This window comes from Mesocricetus auratus, unplaced genomic scaffold (assembly GCF_017639785.1).
Source record: "Mesocricetus auratus isolate SY011 unplaced genomic scaffold, BCM_Maur_2.0 Super-Scaffold_100009, whole genome shotgun sequence".
Taxonomy (NCBI): domain Eukaryota; kingdom Metazoa; phylum Chordata; class Mammalia; order Rodentia; family Cricetidae; genus Mesocricetus; species Mesocricetus auratus.
In genome coordinates, this window is record NW_024429193.1 from 4128831 (window position 1) to 4150023 (window position 21193).

The following is a 21193-nucleotide window of genomic DNA, read 5'->3' on the forward strand; positions in this document are numbered from 1 at the left end:
ATGATTCAAAACACAGAATGAGTCACTTGTTAGTTATCTGATAATTAGGACAGTGGAAGCTGTTGTTGGGGATTTAAATAGACAGCTATCATTGTGTGAAACATTACCCACATTTGATAACCGTAGAGCACTAAAGCACACACATGAAAATTTTCATTATCAAGTACTTAATTTTTAGAAACTTGAAATAGCCTGATAGTCAGAGAGCTTCTGAAGTGTCACACCTTTAAAGCCTGGGCATGTAACTGGTGAAATTAAAGACAGATCTAAATGGTACCCGGTCCGGTGATGTCACAGTGACCTCAGTTTCCTATTATTCTAGATGATTAAAGGGATTTTTATATTTTCAATACTTTATATTTGGCAAACTGTCTACTATTAACATTAAATACTTAAATGTTATTTCTGTATAGTTTAAGATTGCCATGACATAGTTTCACACATTCTCCTGTTGTTGTTGTTTTTCCTATCTTCTCTGTGCTAAAATCTCTGCAGAAAGGACAAATGCATCAAACATAAACACAAAAACATTACAGTCTCCAAGAAGGATGGTAGAATGTTGAATCCCATATCTTATATTGTTGAGGGATATTGGATGAAGATGTGCTACATTCGTTTATGAGGTGGAATATTTTACAACGATGTGCTGCATTCTTTCATGTTGCATTTGTTTAACTCTATGAAGCTGTGTTACTTTGCCTGCCTAGAACACCTTATTGGTCTAATAAAGAGCTGAAAGGCCAATGGATAGGCAGGAGAGTTCAGTGGTGTGGGGCTGGCAGACAAAGAGAAAGAAAAATTAGAAGAGAGGGGAGCAAAGAAAGGAGAAGGAAAGGAGGATGCCAGGGGCCAGCCACCCAGACACCCAGCCATCCAGACACCCAGACACACAGCCACACAGTCACCCAGTCACTCAGCCACCCAGACACACAGTCACACAGCCACCCAGACACTCAGCCACACAGCCACCCAGACACACAGTCACTCAGCCACCCAGACACACGGCCACACAACCACCCAGACACCCAGCCACCCAGACACCCAGACATACAGTCACTCAGCCACCCAGACACCCAGCCACCCAGACACCCAGACACCCAGACACACAGTCACACAGTCACACAGTCACACAGCCACCCAGACACACAGTCACCCGGACACACAGATACATAGTCACTCAGCCACCCAGCCACACAGCCACAGAGTCACCCAGCCACCCAGTCACATAGCCACCCAGACACCCAGACACCCAGACACTCAGCCACCCAGACATACAGTCACTCAGCCACCCAGCCACCCAGCCACACAGCCACCCAGCCACCCAGCCACCCAGACACACAGTCACACAGCAACCCAGCCACACAGCCACACAGTCACACAGCCACACAGCTAGCAATGGAGAAAGAACAGTATATACAACAGAGGTAAAAAGCCCAAAGGCAAAACATAGTTAAGGAGAAACACAATGATTTAAATTAGAAAAGCTGGCTATAAGGAAGCCAAGCTAAGAAGGGTATTCATAAGTAAGAATATGTCTCCACGTATTTATAAGGGAGCTGGGTGGAGGAACCCCAGAGATTTAAAGAAAAACACATTATATCATATAAATCTTTATAGGTAAAAATAACTGATGCGTTGGTGAAACCGTTATTTTGACAAAGAAAGGAAAGCAAAATTCAGAAATTGTTTTAATAACATAATCAGGAAATGTATTATAATTCAATATGTGAAATTGGGTAACTAAAACTTTTACTGCATGTTATATCTTAATAAAATTCAGCAATAAAAAATGAAAGCAGCAGAAAATTTTGAAAATGTTTCATAACTTGTTCATCTTCAGAACCTATGGAACTGTACATCCTTTTGAAGACTTTTTGAAGGATTCCCACAGCTTTGACTCACTTTTGAACACATGGGTATATAACAAGTGTAAAGTCAGCCAGATGTACAATATAATCTGTATGAAAACCACGGCTCTCTTCTCTTTCAACTTGAACAGGCTCATGCCCTGACATACTTGTGCAGAGTATGTCTCCCAAGATTTATTTCAAGATCCTTTCAACAAAAATAGGGCCATGATTTATGGTTATCATCGGCTGTGAACTGGTCCTGGCCCATTCTTATTCTCTTTTCTGAGACTTAGATGTGTAATGTGTCTTAATAAATTCAGCCTTTGCTTTAGCCTCCTCTAGTCTTGCACAGGCTTTTTGAAAGATGAGTGTATTCATAACAAACTTCTCTTCATTGTGTCTTCTACGAATTTCTTCAGCCCTGGGAGGGAAAAGGAAGAGTAAAACCATACAAACAGTGCTGCTATGAATGAATTTAGATGTTGTTCAAATGGGGGTTTATAATCAGGGGAAGGACAGAGTTCAGTCTATATAATATTATTACATTACAAAATGAGAGTCAATTCATGATATACTAAATTTTATGAGATTTCCACTGAAAAAAACCTGAAAACCCTCCCGCAGTTCTGCCTAGATTTCCCCCAAAGCACCCCAAATCCCAGTGTTATGAACAGCAGAATCAGGAGGTCCCGTGATTCCTTTCATGCTTCTGCAAGGGGCAGAAAATGTCTTCCCTCGGGATTTCATTGTTATAGCCGCCACCTGGGCCAGTGCCTTAGCATGTCACTGTATTTGGAGATGGGACTTTTGAGAGGCAGCTGTGGCTTCGTGAGATCATGTGGGTGGGTTCAAACCCAGCATGGCTAATGCTCTCAAGAGACAAGGAGTGCACGCTAGTAATAGGGGCTCACGTGAGAACTCAAGTGAAGACACTGTAAGGTGGCAGCCATCTGCAGTAGAGGAGGTAAGCGGAGGGAAGACCGCACCTCTGAGCACTCCCAAGTCACAGTGGTCAGAAAGTGAGTCCCTGCTATTTAGGCTCATCAACCTATGGTACTTTGATACCGTGAATCAACTAGACAGATACATATTCTAAGTTTGAAAGGTCTAGATCAGATGACACCCCAGAAATGTCAAAGGATAGAAGAAAAAAAAGTCATTCACTCATTCCCACTCATTCATTCATTCATTCATTTTCAAAGTATGACAGCACCGCCACGTGCTTTGAACAGAAATAAGAATAAACAGAAAGTTATCCTCAAGACAGGTACACAGGAAATTAAGAGAAAGATGCAGTGAGTGCTTGCATCAAATGTCTCATTAAACCAATAAACTTACCTCAGAACAAGACAAAGTAAGATAAGAAGTGAGATAAATGTTGATAATGAGTAGAGAGAAGACAAAAAGATTCAAATGTGAAATAACCTCAGAGAGATAACACACACACACACACACACACACACACACACACACACACACTTACAGAGAACTTAAACCGTGGTGGCTAGGGAGGTGGGGGGGGCAGGAGGAGTTGGGAGAAGAAACTAATGTGATCAAAATATATTGTAGGAAAAGAAATTAATTTTAAAAGGAAGAGAATAAATAAGGCTGCAAAACTCAATGGGGAAACAAGTGAAATGCCCTTTTTGAGGGGCTAGCGGAAAGATGATTTTTCCACCATGTGTACCCTTTGCATCGTAGACAGAGAGTCTAAAGATGAAAGGTGGTCACACAGAGGCAATCGTCATCTGCATGCCTCGTGTCTCCCTGGAGAAAAGAAAGCCCTTTCACGTGCGTGTGTACACACAGCGCCTTGTCACTCAATGGATACGGGGAAATGCTGCGAACTTTCCCCCCAGTAACGCTGATGATTCTGCTTGTATAGCCCTCCTTCTCATTGCAGGCGTGCTGGAACCCCCCCCCCACCCCGGCAAAACAAAACGCATGGCAGAAGAAGGAGGTAATGTGAGCATAGACAGAAGGGTAAGCAATGGAGAGGCATCTGCCGTCCGTAACAGTGCTTACTGTTATTAAGAGTTTACAAAGCAGAAAATTTAGATTAAAGAAGACTCTGAATTAAAGCAAGATATATCCACTGAAACATCATTCAGAGGTCAAATATCCTGTGGACAATGGCAGGATATCCACTTCAGTAAGAAATTGCGGGGTCAGAGATGTTGAGGGGGTTGGATTTGATTCAGCTGACACAGTGCTTGCCCGACTGCATAAAGCCCTGGCTTCGGCGGATGGCACCGCATAAATTCTGCATGGTGCCACATACCTGAAATTCTAGCCCCTCTGAGGTGGAGCCGGGAGGGTCAGAAGCTCAGAGTTACTCTCTGCTATGCAGTTTGAGGCCCGCTTGAGCTACGTGAGACCCTGTCTTGGACAAGCAGACAGAACCAGTTAGGATTTACAGATGATACAACAGAAATGAGTCCAAGGGAGGAGAGCAGAGGTAGAGTTCTGGGTGAGAAGGATCATGGGAGTTCTTAGAGACTAGGGCCAGTTGAGGCTAGAAGAGACGCGGGGATGGCAAAGCCGGCTCTGAGTATCTCAGATACCCTTTAGAAATCAGAAGGCAGGGAAAGCAATCCCAGGGAGGAGGCGTGTGCTTTCAGCAATGGCCGGAGTGCGGCAGCAGTTACTGACTGTGCAGCCATAGACAAGACCGGGCTTCTTAAACAATGCTGAGATACGGAAGAAGACTTCTTCCGTGTCCCAGTCTCTGGTGATGAGCCCGGCACACGATTTCCTCCTCCCTTTGGTTTGCTTCCGTTTTCCAACTACGCAGAGTCAAGCCTTAGGGAAACGCACAGAATTCAGCACTGACTGTAAATGACACCGGACTGAAGGCTTGCCTGTGTCCTAGCCGTGTGCCTACCTGATCTCCTTCAGCTGCCTCAGCATACTTTGCTTATACTTCTCTGTTTTCCGTTTGTCGGTGACCATCAGGTGCTTCTTTCTTAACTCATTCATGTTTCTCTTCATTCTGTCAACCTCAAAGATTCCTTTGAGTAGAAGGGTCCGCTCGTTGTTGATGCTCTGCACTAAGGAATGGTCGAGGGCATTTAGCTTTTTTTCAGCTAGAAACATGGTTTTCCGCTCTCTAACTTTTTCAAGGTAGGCAAGCTTTTCCTTCCAAATTTGTCGTAAGCCTTTCTGGAGTGTCTCGTTGTCTTTTTCCATCAGCCTTTGTGCTGTAAACATTTTCCTACTTAGAGCATCTCTGACGCTGAGCCTAGCTCTTTCTTGGGCAATCTGTGCCATGACTACAAATGTTGACTTTTCTGCTTGTTTTTCTTGGTGCCTTTGTTCTGAGTGATATTTATCAATGTCATTAAACATGTGGAGCTTCACGCCTGCCCTCTGGGAGGCCAAAAACTCTCTCCTTTCCTTCAGCTCCTCTAGTGTCTGCCTCTTGATTTCTGCCTTTGGACGACTGGCGGGAAGTGGCTGGAGATAGTCTGGGAAGTATTCCCACTTCATCTCCCTCAACATTGCACCATACGTGAGCGACCTAGTGGAGTATAGAGGAATCTTCACAGAAGATATCCTAAACCTAGTGTCCGCTTCTTCATCCTCAGAGTCGGCTTTAGACTCCTTCTGACCTATATCAGAGCAAACAGAAAAACAACGTAAGAGGTAAGCTTATTTTCCCTTCCAATACCTTGGAAACTACGTAAAGTGTGTCAGGGGAAAGCATAATCACTTCACATTTTCCCCAGGTTTTAACTTGTGGTATTGGATAAGAAAGGCGGGTTACGTCATCTCCCGATGTAAATGTACTTCATGTGAGTTGTGGTTCCTCCTGCCACCTCCCATAGTCATTTAACTTCCGTAGCTTTGGTAGTGTCACATAGTACTCATTACTAACTATACAGTGCTTAGGCATCCTTTTTATGCACTCGGGCATAAGGCTTACATACTCAGACATGTAGGCATCATTTTTTATATAAACTTAGACACAGAATTTTGTGTAGTTTGCTAAAAGGAAAAGCTTCACTTAGATAAAACTGAACAAAGAAGAGATACATCATGAGTCATCAGTGATGATTGAGAGTCATGTGCTCTGTGCTAGGAGCAGATGAGATTAATTACAGTTTACCATTTGCCCGTTTGGACATGGTCTGGAGTGGTCCCAACACTATGGCTATTATTGGCTGCTACTTAGAGCTTTATTTCAAAATAATTCTCCACTAGCCTTTTAGTTTTGTGCATGCACCTAGTTTGTCAGCTGAGGGATCTTAGATAGGCAGCTTTGGGTCAAACGTACCTTAAAAAGGCAGCATTAGCCTGTGTTTTGCCAGTGGTGCTGTTATTAATTGACTTATGTTTCTAACTATGGTGAAAGCTAGTAGCTATAATCAAAATGTTTCTCATTTCCCCTCTATTTTCAAAAGACATTCACGACATTCAGACCCCTTATTTTGCTACTGCATGTCAGGATGAGATGAATTCCCCCCCAGCAGTGGACAGTAATGTATTGTCTCATCTTCTCCAAGGCCCTTAAAGAACACACATCTCCTCTGCTGTCTTCTTACTTCCTTCTAACCACTGTACAAACATCAGGATGAAACATCCCATGAGGAATCCGTGGGACAGGAGAGTCCTCGGTAACAGAAGCACTCACTGCGAGTGTGACAGCTCTGGGGAGAAAGGTATCCAGACTTGCCGGGAAGTCAGGCTATCCTCGACACTGGGGTCATGTGAGGGATGGTCTCCCCACAGGATGTAGCAATCCCACTCCTCTCTGAGAGAGAGGCATTACAGCTGAACTATGCTCCGTTCCAATGGGGGAATGCCCTAAAAGAGCTGCCGTTACTTCTTCTGCTTCACTCTACCAAAGAGAAACCCCTGCAGAAATGTTGCAATTTCTGTGGCTGCAGTGCCAAGTTACTTTTCTTCTCAGTGCCTCCTAGAGAAACAGCTCAGCAAAGGTTTTCATGCTCCATCCTTTTAAGAAAGAGATGTATTTGGGAATGAAAAGTCCAAGAGAGAGGCTGCCTCTGCCAGGGAGGGAAAGCATAGCCAATAACTGAACCAGCTGAGGAGCTTATATAGGGATTCTCAGGGGCAGAGTTTTCCCAGGGAGAAGATTTTCTGTTCAGTGATTGGTTGATTCAGTTGTTCAGGGGCAGATGTGGTTCTGATTTCAGGGACAAACTGTGTTTCTTTCACTGTCCCTTTTAAGCCTTTTGGCTCTATTTTCATGGCTAAAGTATTTTTTTTTCTTTCATTGGCTGTTATTCCAGGGTCAAAGTGTGTTCCTTAGGTTCTGGGTTCAAGGATAAAGTGTCTCTTTCATTGGCTCTGGGTTCAGGGTCAGGCTGCTAGATTTCATGCTCAATGATTGTTTGGTTTCCTCATCAGGATTTGGTTAGTTCAGTTGGTCAGAGGCAGATTTGGTTCTGATTTCAGGGCAAAACTGTGTTTCTTTCACTGGTCCATTTTAGCCTTTTGGCTCTATTTTCAGGGCAAGGGTATATTACTTTCATTGATTCTAGTACCAAGGCTAAAGTGAGTTTCTTTGGTTCTGGTTTCTGTGCCAGGACTGGTTTTTTTTTCAGTGGCTCTAGTTTCAGGGCCTACAGTGGTATCTTTGGCTGGCCCTTTTACCCTACAACTACCAGCTGAAACACTAACCATACACCAGAATTACCCAGCTGGGACTCTGATAGAGCTTAACATAAATTAGAACCATGCATGAGACCATATTCATTTTGGGGTCTAGTTGTTATGACTAGCACTGTGTTGTTTCCATATTTACTCTTCATGAATATATTTATAAATAAGAAACCATAGATGTAAAAGATTATATAAAACATAGACATAAAATCTTACTAATCTCAGGAGGGAAATGCTTCTGTGTGAGACTTCCTGTCCCTGCTGGAGATTGCATCCCTGTGTCCCTATTTGGTGACTTTAAGTCACCGCCCTTCCAGGGTTCCTTTCGGGTCTTTGTGATAAAGCATTAAAGCTGATAGAGGCAGGTTCATGGAAGCAACGCTGGCCAGGAAGCAGAGCCCGGTGTATGCCATAAACGGGCAGTTGGAACACAGAGAAATGACAGGTAGTTTAACTAAACTCCCAAAGGATGTCCATCCGTATGAGGAGATCAAGCAATGTATACCATTCAGCAACAAATTTAGCAAACAATAAAAAATGTAGTAGTTGAGGACACAAAGTCTCCCAAAGTAAATATAAAACACTGTCTGCCTGGATAGCCCAGCAACTCTTCTGCGACTGTGGTCCCTCTTGTACCCACAGCATCGCTCCAGGGACCACGCATGCCTATCAGCTTACATTCCTGTAGTGGGGCTCTGGGTTTCCCTGTCCTTTGTGAAAAAGCAAGCAACCTTCAGTGTTTTCTCCCTGGCAGGATGGAGGCCAGTGCTAACTTCTCGCTGTGGGTCACATGGTATGGAAAGGAGCACTGTAAGGAGCTGTCCTTATACGTGCATGCACCATGTTTGCCCATAACCCAGCCTCCGGGGGCATTTATGTTTCATGCAGACAGGATGCATCAGAACAGCTGAACACTACAGTGGGGGTGATGTGTGCCTAAAGCTTTGCTGTTGGCATTCAGTACTCAAGGGCAGTGGCGTCTCAAACTTTATCTTTGGAAACTGAAAGCAGCGATGCATTTGGACTTTAAGAGAGGGAAAAGGAAAGGTTCAGCATTGTGGAGTTATTCATACTTCATTCACCCCAAAAACATTTTATTGTACTATGATTGGATTGAAATTATGAGAATTGTAATCTAGCCAACAATATGTCTGTTGTTAATAATCATACTGGCATTATTAATGTTTGCAACTTTTGCTATGCTATGTAAGTGTTAATAGAGAGAAAGAAGTCAGAGCTCATTCTGACAAGAATTTGACACGATGCTAACTTAATGAGTTGTTAGGTACAATGTAATTAAGAAGGCAGATTTAGATATTGATACAGCTAAAACTACTGGAGACATCCTAGACCAATTTTAAAAGGCCATTTCATTTTGATCATCCTTTATTCCTTTGACAGGAGACGTTGTAGCCATAAAAGCAAGTGCATTGCTTAGCCTGATCAAGCCTGCTTGTGAACTCTCGATGAAAAGTTGGCTCAGAGGTGCATGGTGCCAAGTTATGCACTATCCCCTAACGTTTTTATTACACAGGCTGGTAGTCAAAGACGGGTAAGATCTTTTTGTGTCCAGGAAACCTAAGACAGGTCACGCATGACAGAACGTGTGTTCCAATGATGAGTGAGGCTAGAAGCTGAAAGAAGATAACTTAAGACATAAGGGGGAATTGTCAGGGCCTATAAAGTTGGCTCCAGTTCATCTTGGCTCAAGATCAGAGAACTCAAAACTGTCCTTTGTAAGTCATAAGACCTAAAAATCTGAAGTTTTGATGTTGGTAGAGGATGTCTTATCTAAATAGCAACAGACTTGGTCTGAGGTGTGGTTACTCTTGACCCTCAAGGCAAGATAACGGGAAATTGATTCTAAGGTGTGGTTAACAAATGTTTGGAGGATTAAGGGAAGAAATTCTGTTTGTTCCTTATGTATGATAAAAATCTTTTGCCATGTTCCCCTTTTGGTTGGAGAATAAACTGGGAGCATCCAGTACTCACTAGATTGCCCTCCCGACCCCATCCTGTGTGTCTGTCTTTTTCTTAAGCATCTTTACTTGTTGTTTATCAATCCACACTCCCCCTCTTAGGTAGGAACCCGGCAAGACAGCTGGATCTGACTGAAGCCCCACAAAGAAGGGTTTAGGCAGACTCCTTCGGTTAAGTACTGACCTGAATTCAAGAAAGCCAGTAACAGAGAGGGAGGACTGATGACCAAAGGGATTAAGACTGGGCTGGTTTAACCCCCAGAAACAGCTGACCTGACAAAGGTTAACTCTTGAATCCCAGGCATCAGCCTGGGAATCCAGCATGGGACTGATCAAGACCCCCTGAATGTGGGTGTCAGTGAGGAGGCCTAGGTAATCTATTGAGCCTTGGGCAGCAGATCAGTACCCATCCCTAGTATACACACGGACTTTGGACTCCCATCCAACAATGGGAGGTGCACTCTCACCCTGAACTCTTGGGGAAGGGTCTAGGCCCTGCCCTATATGAAATGACAGACTATGGACACCCCCACGGAGGGCCTCACCCTCCCTGGGGAAATGAGGGGATAATGGGGGGGGTTGGGAGGAGGGCACGGGAGGAGGGCAGGGAAAGGGAGAGGGACCTGGAACTGACTTGTGAAGCAACCTTGTTTCTTATCTAAATTTAAACTGAAAAATAAATAAATAAAAAGAAGGGTTTACAACACTATTTGTTCAGATTCTTTCCATATTTAATGCCTTTTCATGCAGCATTTCTCTATTACTCTATTATCAACAAACAAGAAGGATTCTTTTTTTTTTTTTTTGGTTTTACGAGACAGGGTTTTTCTGTATTGTTTTGGAAGCTGTCAGTCCAGCCTGGCCTCGAACTCACAGAGATCTGCTTGCCTCTGCCTCCCGAGTGCTGGAATTAAAGGTGTGTGCCACCACCGCCTGGCACAAGAAAGGATTCTTAAAAGGTTTATGTCATTTTCTTCATCATGGATTTGGTCACAGCAGACATAGGGCTCTTTGGAGAGATGCCTCTCCTTTGATATCAACTTCATTCCAGCATTTTACATAGAACTGACATCACAGATTGATGAGTTGGTGCACAACTCTTGGGACAGTTAGACATACTGGAAGGAAGGGTGGGGATGCTAATCTGACCCTCAAGAGTAAAATTGCTTGAACTACTTAAAGCCTTGAGTGTGGAGCCAATTCCATCAAGTTAAAATCCCACTTCTACCACCTTGTGGTGTGGGAACATAACTTTATTCTGGTTTCCACACATAGAAAAAATAATGTGTAATTTATGTGCCTAATTCTTTTATACCTATTCGAGTAAACCTGTTGACTCTTTGATTCGTTGAGAAATATTCAGGTCCTCTTTCCAAATCTGTTTTGCTTTTTCTGTCATTGAATTATATGAGTTTCTTATGTATTCTATATTTTCCCATATCCTACATGCAATGTGTAAACATTTTCTTCCATTCCATATGTTATCTCTTTGTTTTTCATTATTCCTTGCTACACAACAAATAGTTGATTTATGTAGTCGCGCTTATTTTTGCTTTTGTTACCCATTTTATGTATATATAAAAATAAAGTGTTGGTATGGTTCCTGTCAAGAATCATGCCTCTGTGTTTTTCTTACAATTGCTAGTTTTTATAATAATTAAGTTTCTAGTCAATTGCAAATTGCTTTTTTTGTGAAAGGCATAAGATGGGAGTCCTTTTTTATCTTTTCAAGTATACATGTTCAGCTTTTCCAACACTCTTGATTACTAAGTCTGTTTGCCAAATATTTTAGTATCTTTGTCAGTTGTTGGCACATGTGGCCCTTGGCTCATGTATGTTTTGGTGACAGTAGAACTTCAGGAATTATTATCATGCTTCCATATACAACCATTTTATTTAGAGACAATTGCTATTTTATAAGAAAAGTTCAAAGTCCTTCTGCAAGATTTAAAATAAGGAGGACAGAAAAGTTCAATAACAAATAAATATTGTATCTAGGAATAGCTTTAGCCAAAGATAAGAGATATCTCTACCATGGAAATTATGAAACATCAACAAACATGATCTGAAATATCAGTTGTTCATTGTCTTGTTCTGTTACCTTCTTCTGGTAACTCTCGTGTGTTCTGCATGGATTTCTGCTGTGCCTTGCCCATGGTTCAATTCTGCTAAAGGCACCAACAGTTCCCACTAGGCCCTCGTGAGAGCATTATGATGGACAAGAGAGTAGTTATGTTTAGGTGCGGAGGTGGCAGAGGGCATTTTTAATGGACAGGGTAATGTGGGTAAGAGGTTTCTTTGGTGTTCTCCATGATTCATCTAATTATATACAAATCAACAGTGGTGATCATTAGAGCACTGTGCGTAAGAGTTCAGACCTGAATTCTTAGGAACCACATGCATAGCAGCTTCTCTATAGTCTAGAGCATCTCAGTGTGAAATATCCTAATAATATTGTCACCGCTCAGGTTCTACTTGTTTTAGCAGACATTTCTCAGAAACACAGTCTCAAAACAGAATTATGCAAGATATGAACAATGCCAGTATCAAAAGGCATGCTGACATCCAACCTGGAGACTCTCAGAGTCCCACACCGAGAGGAAGAACTAGGGGCAACTAATGACTGTTGAGAGAGGAGAAATTAGCATCACCCAGGCACCAGTCCCTGACTTGTTTACCTAACACAAAATGGTCAGCTCTGTAATCGTATACACAAAAAAATAAGACACTCAGTGTAATATCTTCATGTTTGTGCATCTGTGTGTGTGTGTGTGTGTGTGTGTGTGTGTGTGTGAGAGAGAGAGAGAGAGAGAGAGAGAGAGAGAGAGAGAATAAAGAAAAAGAAGCCATCTGAGAGAACACAAGGGGGGAACATGAGACATGGGGGAGGGGATGAAGGAAAGGACAAAACTATGTAATTATATTTTAATAAATATTATATTGATGAAAAATGTTTCAATAATATAAGATTTCAAGTTAGCATTCTATTTTTGAATTGATGAAGTGGTAATAAATACACTTCAAGAGAAATGGGCTAAAGGTTACCTGTCTACACACAGGGAGGGAACAAGAGCAGCTGTGGCCCAACCTTTGGATATGAAGGGCACTGACATGAAGTAATGTGAGCTGTCATGTTACGGTGCAGAGAGAGAAGAGGAGAACGAGACATTAGCACGTTTTTGTTCTGCATGTCTGACCCAGGCTGAGCCCAGAGGAATGCCTGAGGGTACAATGGTGCTCATTTCTCAGACATGGCTTGACACTGCTACTGAAACAGACTTTTATTCAGTTTACCACACAATGGGAAATACGATTCATATAGTTTAACACTCCTCATTCATATAGTAATTTTTTTTTAATTTGGAATAAAAAGAATTGGCATTTGAAATGTAGCCTTAGAAATAACAGCTACTTCACTGATTTAAATAGTAGTCTTGACTACAACAAAACCAGATATTAGTGTAATTTCTAGCTGTGCTGAAAATGCCACGATAGGGTAAAATATTGTGGTGGAAAATTGAGCACGACTATAGGTGTCCTCTGAAAGTCCTGAATCCTTACTGTACCAAGAGTACTTCAATGCTCACCAGAAATGAATGTTTCTTCATAGCCTCAGGCTGTAGCAGCCATCTTTAACAAAGTGACTTTTGACAAAGTTAAAAAAAAATGGAAAACCCTTCCTGTGTAAAAGCGGTGCTTGTTTTTCTCATGACCTCATAAAGGAGCACAGATCTGCCCGTTAAGCTCTCCTCAGGTAAAATAAGGGACCATGAGAGGCTGCCTACCCTGCCAAAGAGACAGGAGGCACATGCATCATGGAAGGAATAAATAGAATCCTGAAGGACTGAAAATAGGACCAGGCCATTTGCAAAGAAGCCTTATTTTAGCTTTATCACATTCCTTCGCCCTTAAAACGGTTCATGATTCAAATATGATACGAAATATTTTTACTTTCTCTTTTCCAGTTTTTCCTTAAGAAGAAGCCTAAAAAAGTATCCATAAGACAAAATAATGAACTATTTCTTGATATTGTTTGGCTGGGTAGCAAAGAGGCATAGGCATATCTCTCATTCCATGTCTGAGAATTTGAGCTCACACCTCACTTTTAAAATAGGAAGTTAGGCCTATTTGACAAACCTGATACTACCCTAGAAAATAAGGACGAGCTGGACACGTCCTCACCCTACTACCTCTGGATCAAGACGGTCTTTAGTGGCTTTCTTGTGTTTCAATATTCAGCAGGAATATGTGGAAAGACACGTGGCATTCTGAACAGTTTTCAGTTTCTGTAGACTGGAGTGTCCGGGATGGCTGTGTTTTCTTGAAAGGGGGTCGCTTAAAAAAACCCTTCAATTAACATTTATAGCCAGGATGAGTACTGATGGCCAAGGGATCCTATTCAGTGGAAGAGGAAGACGTTTTTAAGAAAAACTGACTTAATTTCAAATGAGAAATGTTAAGAAGGAACAAGAGAACAGTTGGGGCAGGTAGTGACGAACACTCCAGAAGAAAAAAATAAACTACATTAAGGTCATAAGGCAGAAAGTTGTGAAACACCTCCAGTGAGCTACCAGGAGGTGGTAGTAGTTGTAGCTAGGGAAATGGAACAAGGGAGATGCTGTGTAACAGTCTAGGTCATAGAAAATGGTGAGCCGTGCACAGTCAGTCACACAAGAGGCTTGCAGAGTCTCACACAGCTGTGGATAGAAGCCTTGGTTATCACTGCCATGTTACCTGTTTCTACCTTTCTTCCCCCTGTATATGCATTCCACAAGTTTGAGGACATACATTTAGAATATTTGTTCATGTTTATTGTATAATGCCAAAGTGTTGACCGATTATCAGTAAATATGCTTCTTTATTACTAGCAACTTTTTTTGCTTTGCAATTTACTTAGGAGGCTATGAATATAGTTTTGAGACACCATATCTCTTCCTAGCAGGTTAATCATGTAGCATATAAACCTCCAAAACTCAAGTATGGCTTTTTTCAAAAATTTACATGGAATATTTTATTCAATATGACCATCTTTGCCTTCTCAGACTATCAACTCATGCTTAATTTAATTTTTATTTGTTTTTTTCCTTTCTCCTATGTCTCACATTTGATCTCCTTATTTTCATCCCTTATAGCCTTTGTTTTACATTAAGTGAACATTTTTATAGCATTCTTTTAATTCCTTCAATGACTTCTAAATTTTGTTCTGCATATTTCTAATAATATGCTAAAGTTTGTAATAAATATTGTAAAAAACAATTTCATATCCATGCTTATTACATAATTCTAGTAAATATAACCTATTACCAATGTTTGTGAAATTACAAACATCACATGTACTTCCATAAATGCCTATACAAGTTAGAAACCACATAATACATTTATGTAATCATTATGTTATATAAAGTAATTTGATAAAAAAGAGCAACTATGCATTTAGAGCTTGCTATATTAGCTCCACTACTATTAAGGACTCTATTTGTATGGTTCTATTTTACTTGATCTCTTTACTCTAATGATAAATCACTCTACTTTCTTCCTCCATGATTAACAACTACGTTACACTCCTCTAGGTTATAGATTCAGCAGCGCATTTACAATGCTTGTTGTTTGATTCAATTGCTTTTTACAGCAGTTAAAAAAGAAATGGGAAGGCATCTAAGTTCACCACTATACCACCATTGCAGAACAAGGGGCAACTTCCATGAGTATATATACTGTAGTTATCAATTACTGGGGTCATTCCTCCAGGGAGACTTTTTATGTGGATTTGCAATACATATTTGATGTTACTTTCTCTTAGCTTAAAAAAATTATCTTTACATTTCTTTTAGGTAAATCTCTTGGCAGCTATGCCCCTCAGGTTTCTTTTTGTGGAAAGTGTGCATATTTCATGTGCACACTCCTCCCTTTCCCTCAAGTGTTCAGAGAAGGTCATTTCATGCCTTCAGGCTGCCGTAATTTCTAATAAGCAGTCACTTATCAATCTCCCTGAAGTTCTCCAGTAAGTGGTGAATTATTTTTCTCTTGATGTTTTCAACAATATTATTTTTGAAATACATTTACTTCTGAAACTATGACTGTAATTTCCTCTGACATGAATATAGATGAAGGTATGTTGAAAGGCGTTATCAATATGAATGACTAGAAAGGAATACCACAGCACTGACTAGACTTCTAATATGCACACAGCTTGCCAGTCTCTACTTGCTATGCTCATGGCACATGTCACTTCACCTGAAACCTCTGAGGCTCTGGTCTCAACCTGTGGCTTTGGTTGCTTCCTTTTCCTTGCAATAATCTTCATAAGGATGATTTCTCTTCATTACAGAATGGACCCCCTGTTTTTAGCTATGCGCTTTTGTGTAAAATGTAGACAGACAAATAGAAAATTACTTGTGTTACCTACAACCCCACCACCCTTCTCGAAATTCCATTCCATTTATACAGATTCTACATAGGACATACTGCCAGTTACAATTACTGTATTCACTCATTTGTTTATTGAATGTTTAGTCATCATAATGTAAACCCCATGAAAGGTGGGCTTTTGACTGTTTCAGACACCCTGGATCAGTCATCCTCAGTATCTGCTTGATCACCTGTATGAACCACTAAGAGCCTCAAGGAAATCTTGTGTGTGTGTGTGTGTGTGTGTGTGTGTGTGTGTGTGTGTTACATCTAGCAATGCATAATGTATTATGAATTTAAACTCTTTGCAAATTATTTATTTGAAATAAAATAATAAATTAAGTATTAAAATCAGAGAATGACAGCACACAGACATATAAGAGCTCACATACTTTATAACTATGCTAGAATGAGGAACTCACACACTTTATACCCATGTTAGAGTGAGGAGCAATTACCTTAGCCCAGAAGTGACTCACAGGCTTTAGTCACAATCTATCAACTATAGCTAACATGTAAGTCTCTAATAAAATGTAAGAAAATCTGAGAAATTACTAAAAAAGAAAACTAAAGTCATTATCGACCTGTTGCTTTCCTTGTCCAAACATTTAACAGGCTGACTGAAGACTACCTCAGGGTCCCAGGGACAGCAGAGTCTCTGTATTTACACAGTGTCTCCCAACAGGCAGGCGAACATTTATTATAAAGATAAAAACCAGGAATTCAAGTCTTCCTTCACCAGCCCCTACCCTCCTGTCCCTTAGACATGCTAACTACATGTAAATAAGAAGAGGGGAAACCCCAGGTGGCAGAGGGCAGGCGGCACAAAACACAGGAGCTGCCTCTGATTCTCAGATGGGCAAGCAAGTGGCACTGGCTCCAGAATATTCCTGTTCTGCTTTCCCTGAGTTCCTTTTGAGCTATCTGAGTTTCTGCTTTGTTTTTCTGCTCCTCGAGTTCTCACCTGGGAACTTGAGTTAGCACTTCAAGTGCAAGCTACAAAAGCCACCCAACTCTGTGTGCTTAAGACTAGAAAGTCCACTTGTTTTCTGCTGATACCACTCCTTATGGCAACAGACACTTGATCTGCTATACTCCACCAGTTCAGGATCCCAGGAATCACAGCCAAGCCTCTTGCCGTGGCAGATGCAGGGTTCAGCCCTTTTCTCCAACACTGTCTTACTGCCATCACAACACTCCAGGCACCCCAGGTTACCCCGGAACAGTAGACCAGAAGACCACAGACTCAGGATAAATTCTTGCCCTTGTCAGCATTTTCAGTGGGGCTTGGTGCGGAGGCTTTATTAGACAGTGTTTTAGCGCTTAAGCCTCAGGAGATGGCTTTCCCCAGCACGGAAGCGTACTTTACTTTGCAAGCTGGAATCTTTCCCACACTGGACTTTTTTCCATAGGGTGAGTGGCCACACGCAGTCAAGTACCAATAAACGTAATCAGTGCTTAGTTTTGTGACATCTTATAGCTGCAGAATTTTGGGCATAGAGCTGGCTTTTCACATACTAAAACAAAATAACTGGTATTCGGAGCACATGACTGCCGTCTGTCCAGGCAAGGCATGTCAGCAGATTGCTCACGTCTGACAACTGACTACACAGACGGGACTGTATTTCAGGGGCCGGTGCTGTGGTGCTGACTCTGCATTTGACAGCATGACTCGTCACCACTCACAGCACAGACACACCATAGCTTGGCACGGGGAAGCTGATGCATGGGGGTCAGGAGGTCCTCACAGACATGTTAGTGGAGCACGCATGCTCTGAGCTTTGCAGAGGAACCAATAGAATTATTCCATTTATTGACTTTTACTCTGAAGTGATGAGTTCCACTTTGGCTCACAGTCAGGGGGAGAGACTGCTCACATCATTACCACCTAACTTTGCAGGAGGCTGGCAACTGAGCTGTGTGGCAATGTTGATTACTTACATAATAATTCCAAACATAGTCAACTGATTTCCATGTGATCTTATCCCTCTCTGTTGCTGCCAGTAACATTATAAACAAAGACATCTGAATTATTATATAGATGTAAAAAATACAGCATTGTTTTTCTTAAGGCTAAATTTAAAAGGAAGATTTTTAATTTTATATGTGCATGCACTCTAATTGTTCACCTGAAGTAATCTAGTTGGTGTTATTTTAGATCCTAGACTATTGTTCACCATTAAAACAAGGGAGGAGTACAGCAAGAGGATTATTAAAATCATGTGCAGGCAAGTGAGCTGAAATTAGTTAGATGTGATAGATGAATTTGGAGAGAAAAAGTTAGAAGCAGAAAATTACATCCTAACTGGAGACTGTATTTGACATGGTCACAGGTACTTTGTCAGGATGACCTTCAGATAATTAACCCTGTGACCTTATACTCCGAATAGGAAACACTCTCAGAAATACCATTTAGGCAACAGCTGGTGTATCCTATCAAAGTTGAGAACTGGTTTCTTCACAGCTGCATAGGACATAAAGATGGTATTCAGAAATGACTACAAATTCCACTCACCCTAGTTCTAATGAAGGATTAAAGGACACTAGCATTTCAGACACTGTAAACTCTATAATTTTGTCTGGGTGGGCAACTAGACATGTATGTGAGTGTCCAATTTCTAATATTAAATACACTCTTATTTATAGGTAATAACATGCATTGTAGAGTATTACAGCAATTTGGATCCATATGAGATGTGTTCACCAATCACATGAAGTATAATATTACCTATAAATTTTGACTTATAGTGATAGATCATTTTGAAAGAGAAAATCAAAATTATTTTGGTAGACAAACGAAACTAAAGTTAGAGGCATCCAAAGCATGAATCTAAGGTAAGGAAGGTAGGTGCAGATATTTGTTGGTGGCTAAGTACTTTGCACAACCACTGTCTTGGATGCTATTTACAAAAGAACTCCAGTGGCACTTGGGCTTCACATTGAACTCAGCAATATATTAAATAATTTACATGAAATGGCACACAGCACATCATAATTACAAATACCAAGAGAAGAAGGATGGGAGGTACTACTTCATATTACCACAGAAATTATAGTTTATGCAAAAGTACACAACCACTATGTGGTAGTGGTTTTTTTTTTGCCATGTTTTACTATTTTATTTTAAGTGCTTTGCATAGTGGATACAATTCTGAATAAAATAAACTACCATTTATATGGCAAACTTGACTGGGAGAGAGGGAGAAAGGAGGTAGGGGTCTGGCCCCATGCCCATCCATTTAATTTACAATGTGGATACGAGTAGGGAAAACAACGAAAACAAGAAATCTGATTTTAGACTCTCACAACTCCAGTCAGTGCTGACACACATCTGTGATCATAGCACTGGGGAGGAAGAAGCAGGCAGATGTCTGAGTTCAAAGCCAGAATGGCCTACAGAGTGAGTTTCAGGACAGTCAGGGTAGCAACTTCTCTCTTAGTTAGGGTTTCTATTGCTGCTGTGAAAGACCATATGACTGTAGCAACTTTTATAAGGAAAACATTTAATTGGGTGGCTTATAATTCAGTTTAGTCCTTTATCATCATGGTGGGCCATGGCAATGTGTAGGCAGACATGGTGCTGGAGAGGTAGCTGGGAGTTTCACATCTTGAGCAACAGGAAGTAGTCTGCCTCACTGAGTGTAGTTGTACCAAAGTAGACATCAAAACCTGCCTCTATGGTGACACACATTGTCCAACAAGGCCATATATACTCTAGTAAAGTCACACTTCCTAATAGTCTCACTTTCTTTGGGGCCCATTTTCTTTCAAACTACCACAATAGCTCAATAGCAGCTGTCTCACACTAGTAAGGCAGAGAATGTAGCAGTTGGCAGTTTCTTGGTCCATGAGGCTTGGTTCCACAGCACCACCAGTCTGGCCTTGAAGACCTGTAGGATTCCTGGGGAACTGCTGGTCTTGAAACTGCACTGAGAATTGGGGGAAGGTGGGTTCTAGTATAAGTGAAGGCACACTGAAGCAATAGGAGAGGAGAATTTGCCAGCCAGAGTGAGGATACAGACATAAACAAATTTTTTTCCAGAAGGCTGTCTTTCTGCATTAACTAATCTGATCGAGATAGCCCATTCGATAATCTTTTGGTGCATTACAGATCCGCTAAGACTGACATTCAAAATTAAGCCTCCCAGATATGTCCTCCAAAGTAACTTACTCCTTCAGAGTGGTATATGTATGGATTATTTTCAACATTTTGATGAAATTTTGATAAATACTACACTATTGGCTTTCTGGATGTTATAAACAAAATGGACCTAGTAGATATTTACAGAACATTTTACCCAAACATGATCAGAGCCTCATGTAATCTCTGAAACTGATGATGTACTTAGACACAAAACAAGTCTCAACGGATACAAGAAAACTGAAATACACCATGCATGTTCTATGACCACCCTGCGTTTAAGATGGAGATCAACAACAACAGAAGGTTTACAGGCTCATGAACACTCGCTACTGAATGAAAACCAGAGAAGAGAAAACTAAGAAAGACATCAATGATAAAAACAAGCAAAGTAGCTTGATATAAAATGAAATCACAAAACAGCATCCTTTCTATATACAGATGACAAATGGAGAAAGAAATCAGGAGAAAATATCCTTCGCAATTGCCTCAAAAAAAAAAAAAAAAGAAAGAAAAGTCAGTGAGAAGGCCTGGGCAACCTATGGGGCCCTGAGCTGTGGATCAGTGTCTATCCCTGGTATACAAACTGTCTTCATGTGCCTATAGCACAAAGAGAGATGCTCTCTCAGCCTGGACTCTTAGGGGAGTGCCTTGACCCTACCAAGAGTAAAATGACAGACTCTAGATATCCCCTATGTGGAAGGATTTGGCAATAGGGAGGGAGGGAGGGGGGGGGGAAGGGGAGTGTGGGAGGAGGGGAGGGAGAGGGAACTGGGATTGACATGTAAAACAAGCTATTTAAAATTAAAATAAAAAATGATAAAAAAAACATAGCATGGTGCAACCCTAACAAGGGAAAGACTTGCATGACCAAAACTAAGACACTGAAAAACAACTTGAAGAAGATGTCATGAGATGGAAAGGTCTCCCATGCTCATGGATTGGTAGGATTGATAAAATGAAAATGATCATCCTAGTGAAATCAATGTGCAGATTCAATGTAACCCTATCAAACTTACAGCACAGTTAGCGACAGCTTTCAGCTTCTTATGGACACAAATACTCACATGGAAAACAAGCAACAGGATAGCTAAAGCAACCCTGTATCATAATGGAACTGCTGAGGGCTAAAGCAACCCTGTATCATAATGGAACTGCTGAGGTACCAACATCTCTGACATCAAATC

The 21193-nt window shown here is 41.2% G+C and overlaps 1 protein-coding gene across 2 annotated transcripts in view; it reads right to left on the reverse strand.

Moving 5' to 3' along the window:
• Nucleotides 1-1675: 1675 nt before the first annotated feature.
• Nucleotides 1676-21193, reverse strand: part of Lrriq3 (leucine rich repeats and IQ motif containing 3) — a 96635-nt gene continuing 77117 nt past the window's right edge. For both annotated transcript variants that reach the window (XM_040751552.1, XM_040751551.1), the window contains 2 exons: nucleotides 4735-5461; nucleotides 1676-2271 (listed from right to left, as the gene is read on the reverse strand). In XM_040751552.1, coding sequence (XP_040607486.1) covers nucleotides 2121-2271; nucleotides 4735-5461 — 878 coding nt within the window. In that variant the 3' untranslated portion in view covers nucleotides 1676-2120. The remainder of the gene's footprint in view (nucleotides 2272-4734; nucleotides 5462-21193) is intronic.